The sequence below is a fragment of the Coloeus monedula genome, assembly GCF_965178545.1.
Source record: "Coloeus monedula genome assembly, chromosome: 5".
Taxonomy (NCBI): Eukaryota; Metazoa; Chordata; class Aves; order Passeriformes; family Corvidae; genus Coloeus; species Coloeus monedula.
The window spans coordinates 35012356-35032828 of NC_138785.1; the positions used below are offsets into that span (position 1 = coordinate 35012356).

Genomic DNA, 20473 nt, shown 5'->3' on the forward strand with positions numbered 1-20473 from the left:
TTCACCCACAAAAACATACACTTTTTCTTTTGCAAAAGAGAGGGAGTTAAACAAGTAACACAAACTCGTAGTTCCAAATATTATACACAGTAAAATACTTTCATCAGAGTGTAAGTTTCATTGCATTATTGGAAATTAGTAACTGTTTGTTCTGGAGATGGGGAGTTGCTATTTTTTCTACACAACAAAAATAGACACTACCTTCAGATAGCACTGTGTGAATGGCACAGTTGGACTAGTCAAGAATCTTTGTAATGCTACTGATAGTCAGAAGTGGTATATTTATGCCAGTTTGAAATAAACTTTATAATGCTTGTAGCTTAAAAACAGGAAAATAAATGTGCATGTTCACAGGAGTGAATACAGGAGTATCTTGTTTAAACATCCAGATCTGACCTGACACCAAATTACTTTTACCTACCTTTATTAAAACTTTGTTTAAACAAGAATGCAGATTAAGCTGTTCTTGCTAATCGCAGCTCAGAGCCAGGTTCTGCCCTTGTAGGTTTAGCCAGGCCAAATTCCACTGTCAGCATATTTGCCAGAGCTGCACTGTGGCTACACAGGAGTTTGATACAGTTCTTTATTTGAGATGGCATCTTCATTGAAAAGTCTTTAGACTTTTTCTTATAACCTTCAGTACACTGTTTTGTTTAGGTTTTTTTTTTCAGGTTAGAATACTGTGGTTAATAAATTAATACAGAAAATTGTACTTTGTGTGGGAATGAAAAAGCATTGGTTGGTAAGGATCTGTCTAGTTTCTCTTATTACTGAAGACCAGAATACAAGGCATGGTGGTATGAATATCTCCTTGCCCTCTTGAAGAGGTTGTACCCTGCTTCAGAAACCAATTCCAATCCTGCATGAAATCCCTGAAAGCTCTAGAAAATCCAGTGTACCTAAAAAGAGAAAGGGATGCATGGACTAACTCTGTAATGCTTTAAAAGGTTAAAGGCTGCTTCAAGACAGCTGAAATCTCTCTTGCTGGTGACTTGTCTCATTGTCCATCTCAACAGTGTCCCATTTTGCTCCTTTTCCTGCTGTCCACATTAAATATTTCCAAGGGAGAGGAGGAATTTCAACTGAAGTCTTTCTCCTTTCTTTTATTTAATTAAGTGTAAACTCAGTTGCATATATGGTTCAGTGCCAGAACAGTGTTTGAAGTTGAAGGCATTAGTATAAAATTTTGCACGTTGTCTTTTGTGTTGCTGACTCTTCAGTATATTTTTTAAAAAATGCAAAATCTTGTTGGATGCTACAGTTCTGCTTTCAGAATCTTCAGGTTTTTTCTTCTTTGAGGTGAATTTTGTACTTGTTCAAGAAAAAAACCCCAATTGAATTAGTCTCCAGTAAACTGACAAAAGAGGGGATAAAGTACTTTCAATGGGGTCATGATGCTACAGCAGTCAAAGAACAAGCTGGCTAAAGAAGCAGGGTTACTTTCACTTAGTAAGAAACTATTATTTCAGAAAGCTCTTAATTATCCTTCATAATAATGTTCCTTGTCAGTAAATTTTGCCGATTCCTCAGGTTTATTGTAAACATCTTTCCAAACATTCAGATGCAGTTAGTAATTTTAAGTGTCTCACTTCAGATATAATGAGATTTACCTTTCAAGTAGCTTTTTGAAAACCATGTCATTGCAGACTATCTTAAGCATGTGCAGTTACAAGACATTCCTTAGTCATGTCATCATGCTCTGAAGACCTTCTGAAGTCTCCTCCACAATTTTAAATGGAGAAATGATTTGGTATCTCTTGTATGTAATTTCAAATAAGAAGCTGCTACAATTGGAAGTTGCAGTTGTATAGTTGGGAAATTATTTTATATAAAAAGTGCGTGCCATTACATGAAGAAATTTCAACATTAATCCAACTCACCTGGAGTAACTTACAGCAAGTATTGACGTGTATTAAGGACCCATTCAAGCACCAAGATTTTGTGTCCTGTCTAGCCAGATAATAATCACTTAGTCACAGCCAAATTACAAGAGCAAATCCAATACAAAAGTATATAATAATCTGATTAAAGACACATTTCTTACTAACACTGCTACTTCTAGTATTCCCTGAGCCTTAAGCCAGTAAACATTCACAAAGGAATACCTAGTATATAAACTCCAATACATCTTAGGCCCAGCAGCCTGGATATTTGCAAGAATGGGATGAATCTGTTATTTCACTGTAAATACGTGAGTGTAGAAAGAGAAAATTTACCAGTAGAAACTTCAAGGCTTCTGTAGAATTCTAGTTCACTTGTAATTGTGGCAGATAGCCCTACTTTAAGTGAATCTCTACTCTCCTGTCCTTATTACTCTGGTTCTTTATTTGCTGTTTTTTGCTTTTCCTCCTTTACTAAATACAATATTAAAAAAAGAACTTTCACTTTTTTTTAAAATATATGTTATGTTCAGGGCCCAGACTCGTCCACACCAGTATGTAACTATTCCAAGTCAATACTTGCTCTTGTGTCCTTGAAGTAAACACCACAGTTTTGCAAAGTGAATCACAAAATTGGTTCTTTATATAATTCACCCTGTTGGACACAGTATTACATCTACATTCATTTATCTATTGCACCTTTTAATGCTATTCACACTTCATTTTTATATGCCAGTGCTCAAAACATGAAGTTAACAACTGAACTGTTGAATCTCTAACACCTTAAGTTTACCTGTACAGAAGGAAACCATTGATTTGGTTTTTTCAGTCAGGAAGATAAAAACTAACTTTTTAGAACAAGGAGATAAAAACTAATGTTTTCTTAAGATACATAGGTAGGTATGTTCTCTTACATCTACCTTTCTGTATCATGAATCTTAAAAAATAAAACCAAAAATAGCTTCCATCTTTACCATGTGTCATCCTTTTCCACACCTTTGATAACAGACAATTTATTTTTGTGTGATTCTGCAGTAAACTGCTTTTTTAAAATTTACAATTCTGCCTCAATACTTTGCATATCCAATTTATGTCTAATTCACTCCTATAAAGTAAAATAAACAGCAGAGCTGCTCTTCTAAATGCATATCGACATACTCTCTCCTTCCTGTACTTACTTCACTGACATTTAAAAAGACTGACTGTAGCTTATGGAGACATGAGTTTATACTGGTTGGAACTGCTTACTTTTCAAAAATTCAGCCATAGTTAAAACCAGCTGGTTCAAATATCCATAGTTGACACAGCTGCCCAAACACTGAGGCTCCGCTACAGTCACATGAAGTTGTTACTGTACGAGGCTGAGAGAGCGAGTGCTGCAATACAGCTCTCTGGAATTCTCTTAATGCATATAACTGGACTGGTACCCTTTGAAGCGCATCTTTGAAAAGGTAGATAGCAAATACAACTTTTAGTAGTAAACAGATGAAAGGTTTTGCGTCTTCTGTAAACAAAATTATTGTAACAGTTCTGTTTTCTACTTTCCCAGCCAGCCCAGTTAGGAAAAAAAAAGTACATTGTCACATTGGTTTGGCATTGTCTGTTAAACCTGTTCTCTACTGCACTTTCTACACTTCCACTTCCACTACACTTGCTGACTAGTTGCGAAACTACGTCACGAACGGTCACATTCCATACAGTAACAAGTTGCTTTGCTGAATCCATTTTCCTTGTATGGTTTTGGTTTGTGTACGGGGTATTATTTTGTTGTTTGGTTGGGGTTTTTTTAACTGAGAAAACGCACAGTCATTTCTACTTTCTTGTAGCACTTGTAGTGTAGCAAACACTACGTCTTACTCTGTGGGGAAGAAGCAATGCTGTCCGTGTCAAACTGGCATGACCTCCGATGTCGCTTCTTCCGCTGCCAGCTGAGAGTTTGTACCTGTCTGTGCTACTGGCACCACCACCGCGTCCTTCACCTCCGAGGGCTGAGTGCATGGGGAGTTTTTCTCCTCCAGTTTTTTGATGGTGTCTGGGCAGTTCTGAACAAAGATCACTCTGTTGTAGGCTTTCAACCTGCGCCACAGCTGGACGTAAACCTTACACTGCACATACATGAAGACCAGGCCTCCTGTGAATCCAATGGCCACCACAACAAGTTTTGTCCAAAATGGCCATTCAAGGACACCTTTGAAATAGAGAGTTTGTGTTATATATTGAATATCAAACACTGAGTTTCAGTAACATATACTGAAAAGAAGCCACTTGCTAAGAATGACCGGGTATGTACACACTGTTGGGGCATGTACACACTTTCTGTGGCTCTAGAAAATAGACGGGGTTTCCTATTCCATAGGTCGGCCAAGAAACTGCCTATGGAATAGGAAACTGCTTCTCACTTTTAACTGATTTTACCCCCATTTGGTAAAACAAGAAGCTCAATGCCACTCTCAGAAGCTTTCCTTCAGGGTTTCTTCCACCTGTTAACATTAGAGATAGGCTGCTGCTGCTTCTGTGGTAATACAGGAAGCATCTTTTTTTTATTAACTGGTATAGGACAGAGAGTTTTGTGTCTTTCATATTTTCCAGGATTGCCAAATTTTCAGACTTGAGCTTTACTAGGACAGAAAGCTCAGCTGAACCTAGACCTGTTTCTTAAAGCAGAATAAATTTATGTGAAACTTGATTCTCTACCACTGGTGCCATATAGATTCTAGAATATTTTAAATATATTTTAAACTGGCTTTTCTATAAACCAGTATAAGGTTTAGCAATTAAAGGGTTTGCATCAAATATTTCGCTAAAGAGAAAAAAAACCCTCAACCCTTTAAATAATTTGAGATACCCATTTAAAAATGGGATTTTTAAACTCAGAATATTAACAAACAGTACTAGTATTATTGAGGGCTTTCAATTTTTCTCCTTCTCAAAATATGTTTTAAAGGTGTTTTTTCCGCAGTGCTTACTGTCTTTGTCTTGGCAATTCCCATTTAAAGGGAGAAAATGGAGAAGAAAATAAACTACATATATGTCCTTCTTACTCCCCCCAAATACACACTCTTGTAAAAGTACTCTCCCCTGCAACAAGCAAATTTTGGGGCAAAAGCATCCTCTGCACAAACACTTACTTCTGCATGTTCTAAGTAGCTTCAGGGCATCTGTCCATTTTTTAGTGTAAAGAATCAGCTGTTACATTTGGCAAATATTGAATGCTATACAAATCATAAATACTTTTTGAGCCTACCAGGAATAATTAACATGATTCTTTTGCATTGTGTGTAACAACAAAAATGCCTGTTAGCTGTTTTGTTATGTAAATTCAGCTAATCTACAGAAATAGCTTCCTACTTGTAATGAGTAGGGTGATGTAGTTGTATTCATAAATAGAAGTTCAAAGCCATTCCTAGTCCTGTCCTGCGGGCCAGGTTTTTTGAGATAAAAAACAAGGTTACCCATTTTGAAAGAATGCAAAACAAGACTTTGTAGTGTGTATTATCTGTGACTTACTGAAGCTTGTTGCTTATTTTCCTCTCTGAGGCAAGAAAGGCAAGCATCAGGAGTATCATCAAATATTTATCTAACTAGCAAGGAACAAAGCTCCACCTGTTTTGTTTTCCATGTTAACTTCAGAATATAACACAAAGTTAGAGACCTTTGTTCCTCTAGGGTGCTTAAATTCAGTTCAGATCAAAACTCAAAAGCTTTTTATCATCATGATTGCATTTAAGACTAAAGACCAAATAAACTTAGATTTGAAATGGAAAACAGTAGTTCAATTTCAGATATATTTTCCACATATGCTAAGTGTGGCTCCTACTTACATTAAGCATGCATTTTGTTACACATGTCCAGTTGGATTTCCAATATCTCCACAGATGGAGACTCCATCACTTCTCTGTTCCAGTGCTTAACCAATAAATACAGCTGGAACATGGACATTCACAGTGAAATTCTGTTTGAAAGGACACAGGAATGGCTTTCCATGCTACTCAAGTCCCACATGAAGGACTAACACAACTGGAAAACTGTCTCTTGGAAGTTCATATTAGGAAGCTTGTTAATGAAGCAGCCCTCTTGTACTTTACTTCCTATCAAGGTTCAAGTGAGTAATATGAATAAATTGCTATTTTAAGGACCTGAACTTGCACTGAGCTGTTTGAACCTGACTCATCTTTTTTGCCTGAGCTTTACAATTACCCAGATAATGGGAGATAACCCAGGAAGAACTGCCAGGCTAGTTAAGCTGTTGTAACGATTACAAGAAGTAGAGTTCTCTCTGCAGGGGCATAAGATAAGATTTTCATAGTGACGCATTCAGAACTTCTGCATTAAAGTCTTTGGTGTAGCCGTGTGAGCTGTTATTTAAGAACAGAATGGGACTGGTTACAGAGCTGCTTTTCAAAGCCAGCCATTGCATTATCAACAGCACCAAAGAAGGTAAAAGATACTTACCATTATCATTGCCTTGTTTAATTTCTTCAGCGGTTCTATCAATTAAAACATACAATGACCAAACAACACAGGTAATTGCAATTACATGGAATGTGACTGAACACACGATTTTTCTCCTCTCACTTGTTGTCATCTGTAGTTTCTCCCACTGAAATTAAAAAAAAAAAAAAAATTAAAAAAAATCTGACTTACAAAATTTTACATTAAACTGATTAGGCCATTGTGGGTCTTTCTACCAAAAACACAAGCAGTAATAAAATTAATAAATCCTTTTGTTTTGGTTATACACATTACAGGAGTATGTGCATTGTCCCTGTAAAGTTCACAATGATCTCATTTTCAGAGATTCAGAGGAATGGAGAGCTCTGTTCTGTTTGTGTCTGCTTGTGAATGATATCTTAAGTAATTTCATTACAGTACAGCCAAAACATGTTAATAGACAGGTAAAAAGATGAATATTTACTTTAAATTTGCGTTTCTGGTGGTGAGAGAAGAAAAAGCCCAAACATTAGTTTGTAATATGTATTAAAATGAGGGGAATGCAGTTATGTAACAGTCTTCCCATAAAATAAAAGCACAGGAAATGCAACTGCACTGAGGAGTAAATTCAATAAACTTGAAAAGATGATTACATGGAAATGATCATATATGATAGCAGCCAAATAGCCTCAGTAATGCAAGGAGGATATTCCAGGCACTTGTTTGTGAATTATAGTGCTAAATCCTGGCTTAAGTTACGGCTATTTTAAGATGAAATACACTATTCTCTGCAATTGAAGAATGCAGCCTCTGAAGCGATTTTTTTTAATCTCACTTGTGACACGTTTTTTTTCCCAACACTTCTTTGAAACAAAACCCTTCTCTCCTAAAACGTTTGCCTTTGAAAACAGATGAAAGAATAGGACACTTAAAAGCAAAATGCCTCAATTCCGATGGATAATCTTGGAGTCAGTCACTGGCATCTGAGGAAGGAAAGCAGTGCAAAGCACGAGACGCGAGTGCCACCTCCCTGTGGCCCTGCAAACACCGACTGAGCCGCACTCAGCTCATTGCCACAGCACTGCTGCCACCTGCTACAGCTGGGACAGCAACCCCAGCCACTGCAGAGCACTGCTGTGCTGTACATTTACTGCCAAGCTGTGAGTTTGGCTTGGTTTTCCTTGTTTAGGTTTCTGGATTGTTTTGGTTTTGTTACCTGTTTTCACCATTTGGGATTTTTTTTAAATTTTTTTCTGGGGAATAACAAATTTCTCTAAATTCCTTAGGCTGGGGCTGGAGATGCCATCCAAGCTAAATGTTTAGCCTTCAACCTGAACCAACATGGCCATTCTACTCTGAACACTCTTTGCTGTCACGCTACGTTTTGAAGGAGCACAACTGCAGAAAAACGTGAGGAGGGTCAGTGCCACATCACCAAGAGGAAGAACTCTCAGAAATACTTCTTCCTGCTTGTAGAGCAGGACATACCAGGCCAAACAAATTTCAGTCTTTAATGGCAGTTAAAGACATGTTTCAGAGCTGTTGCCTCAAAACACAATCTCTAGAACATTTTCTAGCCCTTGACAAAATTCTGTGAATCACAGAATATTTTGGGTTGGAAGGGACCTTAAGGGTCATCCAGTCCAACTCCCCTGCAATGAGCAGGCACATCTTCAATTAGAACAGCTTAGAGCCCTGTCCAGCCTGACCTTAATGTTTCCCAGGATGGGACACCTACCACTTCCCTGGGCAACCTGTTCCACTGTTTCACCACTCATCATAAAAAAGTTCTTCTAAATGTAGTCTAGATCTACCCTTTTTTTTGGTTTGTTTTGTTTAAAATCATTAACCCTTGTCCTACTGAACAAGCCCTGCTAAAAAGTTTGCTCCACCTTTCTTACAGGCCCTATTTAAGTACTGGAAGGCTGCAATAAGGTCTTGGAGCCTTCTTCTCTCCGGGCTGAACAACCCTAACTGTCCCAGCTTTTCCTCACAGGAGAGGTGCTCCAGCCCTCTGATCATTTTTTGTGGTCTCTTCTGGACTCACTCCAACATGTGCTGTGTGGGCACCCCAGAGCTGGATGCAGCAATCCTAGTGGGGTCTCTTGAGAATCACTTCCCCTGACCTGCTGATCATGCTTCATGAACACAAAGCAAAAATAACTGTTTAGAAAGATGAAAGTATTTACTGAGTAATATACAAAGAGTCAGAGCCATCAGTTTATTTATTAGCTGAGACCTCATTGCAGTTTCTGATACATCTACTTAGGAGTGAAAACTAAGCTTGCTGGGTTTTGTATGGCAGTCTGGAAAAATGGGAAATTTAAAAAAAATATTAGATTTTTTTTTAAGTAATAAAACTCCAAAACTTTATATTCATTGTAGTCCATGTACATAATATTCAGTGGTCAGACCAGACAGTATGTGGCATTATCACAGTCTTACATCTTTACAGTCACCAGGTAACACAGTCTTTCACCTGGAGACTTTAATCCTTTTTCCAGAGAAAATTCAATTCACGTCTTGTAACAGACTGTCTTTCCAAAGAAAGAAACCTTGTCTTTGTCCAGATGGAAGAAAGGGTTTTACCCTAGCTCTTCACTCACCTGTGGATGCTTTTTGAGAGATCAACATAGAACATGAAGAAGAGTGATTTGTTCTTAAAAAAAGAGTTTGTCTGTCATCTCAACTTTGATGCTACACCGTTTGGTCTCTTGGAGAGAAGACTCTGTGCAAAATTGTCATTGTCATGTATATGTGCAATCTCATTATAGCTATTTTACTCTCTAACATACTCAAAAGCCTTAGTGTTGATCTGAATGCCCAGTCAAAGATGAATGCTGGTCCCATTAGTCTAAAGGTAAACATTTTGTAGGTGGAAAAAACCCAGACAAAATCAACCAACCAGCAGGCAGGATAGGTAAATAAAGGCACAAGCTCACAGAATTCTGTTGAGATTTACAAGAAAAGTATATAAGGAGAGGGAGCCAGCAGAAATTGGCTAAAGCAGGCCTTTTTCCTAACATCCCATGATCAAATCCAGCCAGAAAACATGCCAAGGCCTACTGGACTCTGCTTCCTCTAACTGGCCCCTTTTCTTCTCCCACAAGACTGCCTGCCTTGCCTTGCCTTTGCTTACCTGCCTTCGTTGCCTGCCTGTCGGTCTCTTCCATCCACGCACACGTTACCACACCAGACAGAAGGGGGCTGCCAAGACACCGGGAGAGGTCACCAGGGCATGGGTGATTATGGGACTGGAAGACTGTGCAGAATGTCTTGTACTCCCAATTTGGGATTCAAGGAAGGAATAAGGTCCAAGGAGAGACTCCATCTCTCACAGACAGATAACTGGGAGCATTTTACAGTTTTTAGTGTGACCCAAAGCTGCTCTTCTGTTTTGCCCTGCCCTGTTGCAGTCCCAGTTCTCTCAGCTTTGGTGATTATGGGCTGAACTCAGAAGGGAAAATTCAATTAAAGGTTGTGCTATACTTCTGGTGATCTCAGTTGTAGCTGATGTAACTTCCCCATCCTACTCACGTATTTTAGGTTGGCTGAGCAGAGAGTACTTTGTGACTACTCTCACTCTCTACTAGATGAGTGATGTTAGTAGACGAGCCAGCAATTTATGTTGTCCTGGAGCAGGAAAGTGCAATTCCCTATTTTACGTTTTTCACAATAGGCTTATATCAAAAAAATAACTGTTAGTTTTAGCACAGACTTGCTTGGACAAAAGCACAGTTATGTGAAATGAAAATGGCTTTAAAATCCATAACAAAGGACAAGACAACAATATACTGAGCAATGAAAGCATCGGCCCCTTTTACTTGTGCTTTATAGTCCAGGACTTGATACAGCCTAAAGTTGTGTGGGGAGGTTTGGCAGGTGCTACCTTTCATGTCACACAGTGCATTAATACCTCCTTAACCACTGATAAATTCATCTCTGCTGTGTTTTGAAGGTCCTGCAGTTCTCACGGCTTGCTACATTCATAATAGCAAGATAAATTGTGTCATGTTTTTTATTACCTAGGTCAGTGATCTCCAAGAAAAATGTCATCAGGTTGATGACACTGTGACATACCATGGATAGAATATCAGATGCCACCAAGAACAGAAAATAGCACAAAATTAAGTACACAGATGCAATTTTCCTTGGAAACTTAGATGTTAGTACTCCTAAGGTGCTCTAGAGGCTAACGAGAGAAAGAAATGGAAGATTAACAGCCAGAGGAGACATTTATCATGACTTGCAAATTATTGAGCTACTAAATTCATAGAAAAACTGTAGCTTTTTGCCCAGCCCCCTACAAAGCACCCCTTCACTGTTGTACATCCAATTGTCACACCCACAGATTCTGTAATCCTGGCAGCAATGCAAAGAAAGACTGGAAATCATCACAGATGCAGATGGTTTAATGTGCAAGCAACCACATGAATATCATAATGTTTCACAGAACAGGTGTGCTAGAACACTTTATAACATCTAACCAGGACCAAAAGACCTTTTACACAAGTCACCAATCCAAAGTGTAACAATATGTGTCCCCACTAGAAAGCTTGGAATATCCCCAGCCCCGTTTTTATGTTCTGAATAAGCTTTCCAAACACGTTGCTTGCACTGTGCTTTGAAAACCACTGGAGGGTGGTAGGAGACTGCCTGATTCACAGGTTCCTGCCAAGAAACCAGAATGGAAAGAAACTGGGTTGTCAATGTCATCAGAAACACTCGTCCCACCCCAACTACTACTTACAGCTGCTTCTAAAACACAACGTGAACCTCAGTCGGAATTCCTATGCTTTACTGCCAGAGAAATTTGGAATAATCTTTAAAGTGGCATCTGTAAAACTGTACCCTGTTCTAGGTTTCTACCTCGCATTTTGCTTTTGTTTTTAAAGATTATTTCACTCAGAAATTTCAAGAGAATGGTTACTGATTTCAAATCCCACTCCCGTAATTATGAGTCATGAGTCTTCTGGGAAAATAAAAAAAAGAAAAAAGAAAAAAAACCCCTAATAACATACAGGGAACTGTAAATCATGTGTAGCCAACCACTTCCCTTTCCTGTAACGTAGTTTGAGAAAATCTCTCATATTATTTTAAAGGACAAAAATCTGCCCCCCTGCATGTCACTTCTAATAAAAGCTTGATTAATCAATATGCAACAAATAATTACAGATATTTTGTTTATTATGTTCTGAAAACACTCCTTCTGAGTGTGGGCATGCTGCTTCATATCCTACGTTCCAACACAGCCTCTCCTAACAGAAACAGATCTGCAATTTTAATTCCTTCCCATACATTACGCTTTCTGCAAAGTGGTTTCACGATGGCCCAATGCAGAACCGAAAGCTTCACACTGCTCACACAAAAGCTGTTTCCACACCTCACAATGGCACTCAGCAAACTCTGCTGCTTGTGTTTCTTTTCTGCACCTTCACATTATAGATTTGCTGCCTGCCTGCTCCCATCCTCCACTTTGTGTCCACACGTTGCCTCCTGCTCATGGTAAGCTTCTGTCGCACTGGCTACAGATTTTTGTCTACACTGATGTCCTGAAGCAACTGCAGTTCTACTGCAGGTTTGCATGTTCACACCTCTAACAGCTGTCGGTCTCTCTTCTGCAGGGGCTCAGCACTGAGGATGCCAAATACTGAAAGTGAAGTTAATGGGCTGCTTTGCAGTATGCTATGAATGCCTGGACTTTTAACTCCTGGGTATTTTCAGGAACCCTGTTTTAAAAATTGCATGTAAGGAGGTCTGACAGGGGAATCTGGTAGGGGTATGACACTGCTAATATTAAATATTTTTCCTGACATTTTTCTCCCTATCCATCATTTAGCAGAAAAAAATGACTATGTATGTATTGTAATGTATGTAAACAACACCCACAGATGGAAGGACTTCTGCTCTCACCTAGAGCTAAAGTCATCATGCAATATTTCCTGATTTCTTTCTAAAGAATTCTCTAAAGAAATACTTTGAGAAAACCTTTATCTTAAAGTAATTACGCCTGCAAAATAAAGGCTAAAATTACTTACTACGGGCTGTTGTAGAAACTGCACTCTGTGCACAGACTAAAAACACAGAAAAAGATCTTACCCGAAACTCGACCCAAAGGATTTAGCCAGCACTTTTGAAAAAGAACTTCAGCGGTGTATGCTGAAGTGAGCTGAGCAGTGAAGATATGTCAATAGTCTGAACATGTAGCTCAGAGTCATTTATATTAGGGAGGGCTTTCTGGTCACTTGTTGCAGTACTAATTGGCTCAGGCTCCACAGTGAGCTGCTCACTGCTATCAGCCTAGCAGCTGGAGGAAAGCAGCTGCCATGGTAGTTTGAGGAAGGGAATTTGTATAGTGGGTGGAAGAGGAAGAAATAATAGTAATAAAGGACAACAGGGCTCCACTCACTTTGGGAGAATAAAATAGCCTCATGGAGATTTGAAGAGTTCATAAGAGATGAGAATTCAAACCTTGTTATTTGAATAAAAGCATTCTGGGCTTCTCTGTGCCATCTAAACAACATGTGGTTGCAGATTGTACTGTGGGGACTGTGTCTTAAAGGACAAGGCATGTGTCCCCACATCCTGCTCAAAGGTGAGAAATGCCCCTCAGACAGTCCAACAGAATGTGCCAGGTCTGATGTATGACAAGAGAAGGGTTTGAGCCATGAAAACACCTACACTGTGTTCTTTTTTCCAGACACATCCAGAGAGAAGGAAGAACTGACCAGATTCAGTCAATATGTGTCATTGCCTTTTATCAAAAATGTATCCCAGAGAAGAAACTCTTTTAAGGATCAAGAATAGAAGGCCATAACTAGACCCCTGCTATGATAATCACTGAACAGGGAAATAAAATGAATTTTTAAAATCCCATGTCACTTGGTGCATCATATGGCCCTATCTGTGCACAACCTTACCTTGATCTAGTTATCCCATTGGACGTTTAGCACAGATCATTGTCTGGTAAACCTGTCTGGTTTGCCCAAGATCTGTTTCTGCGCCTAGGAGATACTAAACAAACGTGTCTGGAATTCAAGAGAATTTCTGTGGTGTATTTAAAACACCTATTAAAAATTTAAAACTGAACCAGAAATGCTTCATTTCTAAAGAAAAACACAATTCACTTTCGTGTGATATGCATATGTAGAGTAATAAAAGAAATACATAATGAAAAATCTTACTTTGATAAACACCTTAAGATTATCATCTGCAAAGAACTAATAATTCAGTTTTATCATAATCAAGATGGCACGTTATTTCTTTTCTAAGTGACAATTAAAACAGCTGGACTTAAGTGATATAATCAGTATGACTCTTCACAAGCTTATGCAATTTTTAGCTGTGCATGACATCAATTAGAAAACCCTTAAAAGGTGTAAAAGAGAAGTGTAGAAATTAAGAAGTGTAAAAATTAAGTAATTCAAGAGTATAATTTCTAAAATGAAGTAGCTGTTTTTGCAATATGAAAGTAGTATGAGAATACTTGTCATTTACCTACTAAAAGAACTTCAGTACCTGCATCCTAATGATCCCAACACAGACTAAACCAAAAAAAATGCTATGCTTTGGGGATCCAGGAACATCCAGACCTCATGTCCCTCTCATCAAATGCTCTGTCTCGGACAGAGACCAACACCAGATGCTTCAGAGAGATGTGAAAGAAACCCCGTGGCAAGTAATTATAGCATAATCTCTCCATATTGCGAGCCTCTTTCTAGCTCCCATCTGCTATAAATTGCTTTACATCAATATATAGAATGCAGAAGTACTTGACAAAGTGTTTAGTTTCCAAGTATCTTCTTTGAACGCTGAAAAGACATTAACCAATTTTTTGTTCAATAGAGCCTTCAGTGCTATCATGAACTCCTCTTTTACAATGACCTTTTCTTTTCTTGGCTTGTAAGACCTCTAAGAAAAAGATCATTATCTCCAAGCACAGTACACTTCAGCTACCTTATCTAAAAAGATAATCCTAACAGATAAACTGCAGGAAAAACATTAAACCACTGATCAAGAGTGAACTACCATCATAATGTAAAACTATGGGGAATTCCTTGTACTAAGAACAACAGGCACCCATGTAGAACTCTCGAAAATATTTACTTCAGATACCTGGGCACATGCCTTTATTACTCAAAAATCAAAAAACAAACTACATGTTGGTAACCCATAAAGAAACATGGATAAAAGGGGTAGAATCTATGTCTCCATTAACTTTTATCACGGTTAGCAAGAACAGAAACAGATGCTGCGGTTGTCTGCTCTCCCAACAGTATTTCTACAATCATTCTATCAAAAGGATCTAGTTTGTCACTTTTGTTCCTTTAGCAGTTGTCGACTCCTGCCTCTGTCTAGTCTGTATTTCCAAAAGAGCAGCAGATCTAATTGAAGGCATGACATTTGCTCCAGTCACTGAGTAGCAAATACCTTTATATCACAGTCTGGTTCTCAAACAACTTAGACACACATACACACACACACACACAAAGAAAACCATAAAAAAAACAATCGATGTGCCATACCACAAGAGCACAGACCATAATTTTGCTGCAAGACCAGTTATGCTGGGATTTCCCCTTCCAACCAAAGCAGGTGGGGCTGCTGCATTTTGTGGTATGTATTCTTTAGGCAATACAAAAGCAGCCATGAGACAGGCTCAGTGGTGAATTTGAGAGGGATTCTGCTGGGGTAAAAGCAACCACAAGTCCTTTCTCCACTACAGGAGCCATAACAAACCATCTCCCAGCAGTCCGTGCCTGAGTCTCTGTCTTTGAATACCAAGTGGGATGGGTTCCCTTTGCACATCTGGGTGTTTATAGTGTGATGGATGTGGACAGAAGGCTCGGACAGCACGGTAGAAATTGGAAAAGGAGAGAAATTAGAAAAATGGATATAGCAACATGCTGGAGACCAACATCCTATGACAGTTTTGTACACCTCTCCACTTCCTCTAGTCTTTCAGTCATGTCCAATTGAAGGGAATTTCTCTGAAGATCTGTTGTTTTAGGTACCTAAACCATAGTTGTAGTACATGATCACAGTTTTATTAGAGAGTGTTTACTTCAATCGCCTTCTCTCCAGTATTCATCACAGTGCTTAATTTCGTCAACGTCAAATTGTTCAGCCTGCTGAGTATCAGTCCAAATTGTTACAAAGATGTGGTTTGATTTAAATGTCCTTTTTTTTGCCAAAACCATGGTATTTTTAAATACATTGTTGTTTAAACATACCTCAACATATCCTATTTTTGCAGCTATCTATACAGTATCTATACATATGTCTGAATGGCCATGAAATAAAGATTAAAAAGAGGAGCTGATGCTTTTAATTATCTATAAATGTGGCTTTAGCAAGAATACTGACTTCCCAATGTATAGCTACAGTTGCCTTCTCTGTCTTTTAATTTTCCCACAAGAGAGATTCTTTCGATCCAATTAAATAAAAATAAAATAGAGGAAATTTGTGCTGAGGAAAGCTGCAGTAATTAACACAAAACTACAGCCTAGTGCTCTAGTAAAGAGCTAAGGGAAGCTATTCATTCTGACAAAAGGGGGAAATTTTAATTTTTCCCAATAATTTTAATAAAATGCTACAGGAATAAAATTAAATTAACAAAAACCACCAAACCTGAATAAACTAAAAGTTATCCCATTTTGATCATAATTTAGATCCATTACTGGAATTTCTGTGTTCAAGAGAACATCACTGTGGTAAAGAAAAGCCATTTTTAGCATGCATTCCACCAGAAAGCAAGAATCAACCTGTGAACAGATCACCAATAGGTCCCAGGTAAAATAAATTTGAGGCAAAAACCAAATTGTATGTGTTAATTACACACATTAATCAGATCATGAATAGCAGCCCTCTCCCATGGGAGTTGGTAAAGTTCCTACTTCAAAATTAAAAGGTAAAAATGGCATTTTTGGAAAACTCCATCAATAAGAGTGACTGGTTTAGGTCAATGCTTGGATTGATTACGCTCTTTAAATTTCCTATCACTAGCTATACATTTTGTGTCAGCATTCCATTTACACTTTCTTTATTCGTAAAGCCAGAGAGTCTCTTAATTATTTTCAATGCTTCAGCTTTCCAGCCCTTCCTTGGCTATAGCTATTGATGAGATCAAGCTGTAAAACAAAACACTGAGAAGGCTGAAATAAAAAAATGAAAAGGAGACCCCAAGTTCTTAAAAAATAAGAGAGAGGCTGATGAACTGCAGGATGGAACAGGGCTCTCAAACTAAAATGGAAATTGAATCTTTTGATGCAAGTTGCATCTGTAAAACAGCTCAAATCAAACTGTTTATTTCAGCCTCAGAAAGCACAGAAGATTTGTACCTCCCAGAGCTCATGTTCGTGGTTCTGTGTGATGGTGGATAACACTACTAATACCCAGAGCTGAACAATCTCCCAAATTCCCTTTGCTTTTGTAAATGCTATTGAGCAGCAGAAGTAGCCAATTTGGTTCCTGGCATTTAATTAGAAGAGGACAGAGTTTTCATTTAATTTTCTTGTATATTTTTCATTTGCTTCTTAAAAGAATGCAAGTTCAAAGCAATGACAGTACAAACATCTTGCTCCACCTCCAGGAAGGATGCTGCACATGGGGGTGTCCCAGCAAAGCATCACAGTAGGATGACTTTTACCAAGCCTAAGGGTATATGCTTTGATGGTTTCAAGGTAAGAGGTACGAGAATCTTTTGTCAGAAGTCCATGGGAATGGGAACAGCTGTGTGAATAAAGCTGTGTTTTGAATGGAAGAGAAAGACATACGGAGACGGCAGGCTAGCACAAATTCTACCACTGTAAGAAAGTTAAGTTCTAGTATTGCTCTTGTGGCAGAAAAGGCAAGACAGCATTATTCTGTGAACTACAGCATGCTATCTAGATACAGATAAATTAGCAGCAATGCTCTATTATCCTCAAAAATTAAGAATACAACTGTCTGAACAAAGTAGTCCCTTGCATCCCCAGGGCATCAGAACAGGATATAAATGCTATAGAATTATTTTTACTTTACAAGCTTTAATATACACATTGTCCCTTGAGCCCAAAGTTATTTGCTATAATGACATGATAGCCAACAAGAAAGTAATAGCATTGTGCCTTTGTGCATACTGGTGAAGTGTCTGACCCCACATATTGCAGGCAATTATTTGAGGCTACTGATGTTTTGAGAGAGTTTACTGGAAGAAAGATAACACTGGAGCAGGTTGCCTTGACGACAATACGTAACTGCACCAGAAAAAAAAAAAAAAAAAAGCAGGAGCTCTTTCTATGTTGAAGATGGCAAAATATTCATCAAATTGGGTTAAAAGGAAACTTGTCCCACAGAAAGTCCTATGCAATATTTGGTATCACTTCTTATCATGAGCATTATTAGAAAAGTGATGAGAAAGCCAGGTGGTTCATACCTCACAGCACAGGGAATAAGAATCAAACAGCAAGCACTGTGATAATGACTGCTCAAAAGTTTGGGATTTTTTCCTGTGCGACTCTTCTGGTCACTTCTGAGTTTACTCTGGCAGAAGTAGTTTCTAACAGCAAGCACTTTTGATTTAATAGCAATATATCACAGAAATTTCTCTGCAGGTTCTATGGCTTTTGGCAGTGATCACCATACCCTTAAATAAGGAATGTAAATATGAATTACCCAGCTACCATTAAACCAAAAGTAAAAAAACCCCACCCTTATTTTGCCATCGCTGAATTTTTCAGGCATGCTACCAGATTTTTTTTATATCAGCATATAAGCAAATACAGAATACAAGAGTGGTAAGCACTTAGAAGGTATATGTACACATTCAAAATAAATAAGATCAAGTTTATTTCATTATCAGCATTTGCTTTTGCTTCTGTTTAATTTAATAGAAACATATCACTGTGTACCAAAAGAAAATTCCCAGTCCTCTATTTTTTAAAAGGGGTAAATTCAGATACCCTTTCTATCAGACAGAAAATTAAGCTCAACTGGTACATAATGCTTCTGCAAACAAAAAAATTGACTTGCTCTTCCTTAATGACCAAGAGCAACCACATGGTAACAATGTGAAATATTGCTTATGCCTCACATAAATAAGACATTATTTGTAAATCATTTCAAAAATAAAATTGAGAGAGAAAATAGACATCTCTGACACCACACAATAATCTGTTGGGATAATGCATTAAAGTAAGACATCGCATCAGACACCAGACATCTTAAATGGATAGAAAAATTTAAATATGAAAAGTATTTTGAAGTATAGCAGGACACTGTTGAGAAATCTCTATTTAAAGACATTTCTCCATTTTAAGCTCCTTTTAATTTACTTTAATCCATTTCATACTCATGGCATTTTCATTTAATTTCTGTTTCTATTAGTCTTCAAACACCAAATTCAAGAGATATGAAATGCAGGTGCTAGTTTCTGGGTTGCACCTTTTGAAAGAAAAAATGTTTTACCTGAGCAAGGTCAATAAGGAACTCACACAAGCTTCTCACCACTTTCTAATTCCTTCTGTGATAAAGTCACCTTATAAATTCTGCATCACGGATTGCAGATGCTGAGAGGCAAAGCTACAAATGCAGCTGTATTATTTATAATGACAGACAGATGTAACAGAGACCATGAGAAATAAACCAGAAACACTAAGCAATGATTAATATTTAATCTCTATATTTATCTTGAGCTGAGTAATTAGACCTGTCCAAATGTATGAAACACTTGCAATGTCTGTTGATCAATGCTTAAAAGGATTACCTCAATGCAAAGACTCACTAAAATGATTAAACTGAGTTTTATTTGACGTCTGGTGCTTTCAGGGATTCTCTAATTAAAGAACTGTTGCACATTGGCACAAACCTATTGATTTAATAGCAATTATCTTAATTTATGTTAACTTAGTATGCTCTACATTATCATTTATGGGTGCTAACAGATATGGCATGATATTCTAAAACACTTGTGCTATAAAACCTTAGACTTTGATAAAAAATCTGTTATGAAACATTGAGGGTGCATGAAAGGCTGAGGCATAAATAAAGATGGTAATTCACTATTGAATTAAATAGTTTGTTTTATATTTAAATCATGCTTTTGTGATACTGCAAAATGCAAAAGTATAGATTTCTGTAATTAAGTTTGGTAGTCTGTAAATTTTTCCCTTCAGGAGACCAGCAGTAGGAATTTTAAAAAGACATTATGATAAAATTCATCATAATGAAACAAGGCACAGTCAGTAACCAAACTTCAGAATCTCTTATCATGAGTGATGAGAGAGATTAAGAATCAAAAATTCAGAACTGGTTAAGAGATGCAGCCCTTCCACTTGTAGAATGTTACTTCAAAGCCAAGTCCAATGGAAATTGCATCATCTGGAGCTGGCCAGGAACTTTCACTCTAGGGGAAACAAATTCCTTTTAATTTTTTAAATAAATTAGTTTCTTATGGAATTGAAAAGGCACTCCTTTCTTGAAACAAAATATGTCATCTTCTGTTCAGGAAGCACTGAAAAGAAATCTGTTTTCAGAATTCCTCAAAGCTTATTAGCAAAATTAATAATCGTTTTTGGGTCAACTTTGCTGTTCCAGTCAGCATCCAACAAAGTTGACAAGAATTGCTTTGTTTTCAGATATAACTACTCCTAATGTCCCTGCCATCATGACAAGAGAATTTCAGAAGTTTGGAAATTTTGATTCATTGCAGACAGGCCAGATTTAGTGCTAGGGCCTGAAGGCCCTTGAGGTCTAGTACAGAACCAAGCCTTAGCAAAACCCGAAGTTCTCAAGGTCTGGAAATCCCAGAGTCCGTAATGCTTTTCAGATCCTGCATCAAGGAGACAGGATTGTGGAGAGCTTTGTGTTAGGAGCTGCCTGTCGCACAGTACTTCGGTCTCTGGTAACCACCCTTAGTGCCAATCTTTTGAAAACAGACTTCCAAGGAGTGCCCCAAAGGTGAGATTTTGGGCTTCATAAAAGCTGCCAAGAAATTTGACAGTGTTCCACTGGGACTTTCCACTTTTGCAAAATATATAGGTTTTGACAAAAAAAACCCAAACCAAACAAAAAAACCAAACAAAACAGTTTCAGTGATTTTTATAAAGGATGTTTGGGTGGAAATTTACCAGTCAGCTCTACTCATATGGCCGGTCTCATGATCACTCTTTCCTCCCTTTACC

General features: G+C 37.9%; 1 protein-coding gene across 1 annotated transcript in view; it reads right to left on the minus strand.

Annotated features, from left to right (window-relative positions):
- Positions 1 to 3766: 3766 nt before the first annotated feature.
- MARCHF1 (membrane associated ring-CH-type finger 1) overlaps positions 3767 to 20473 on the minus strand; it is a gene marked incomplete at both ends in the record, with an annotated part of 86900 nt that continues 70193 nt past the window's right edge. The window contains 2 exons of the mRNA XM_082281923.1: positions 3767 to 4068; positions 6333 to 6480. Coding sequence (XP_082138049.1) covers positions 3767 to 4068; positions 6333 to 6480 — 450 coding nt within the window. The remainder of the gene's footprint in view (positions 4069 to 6332; positions 6481 to 20473) is intronic.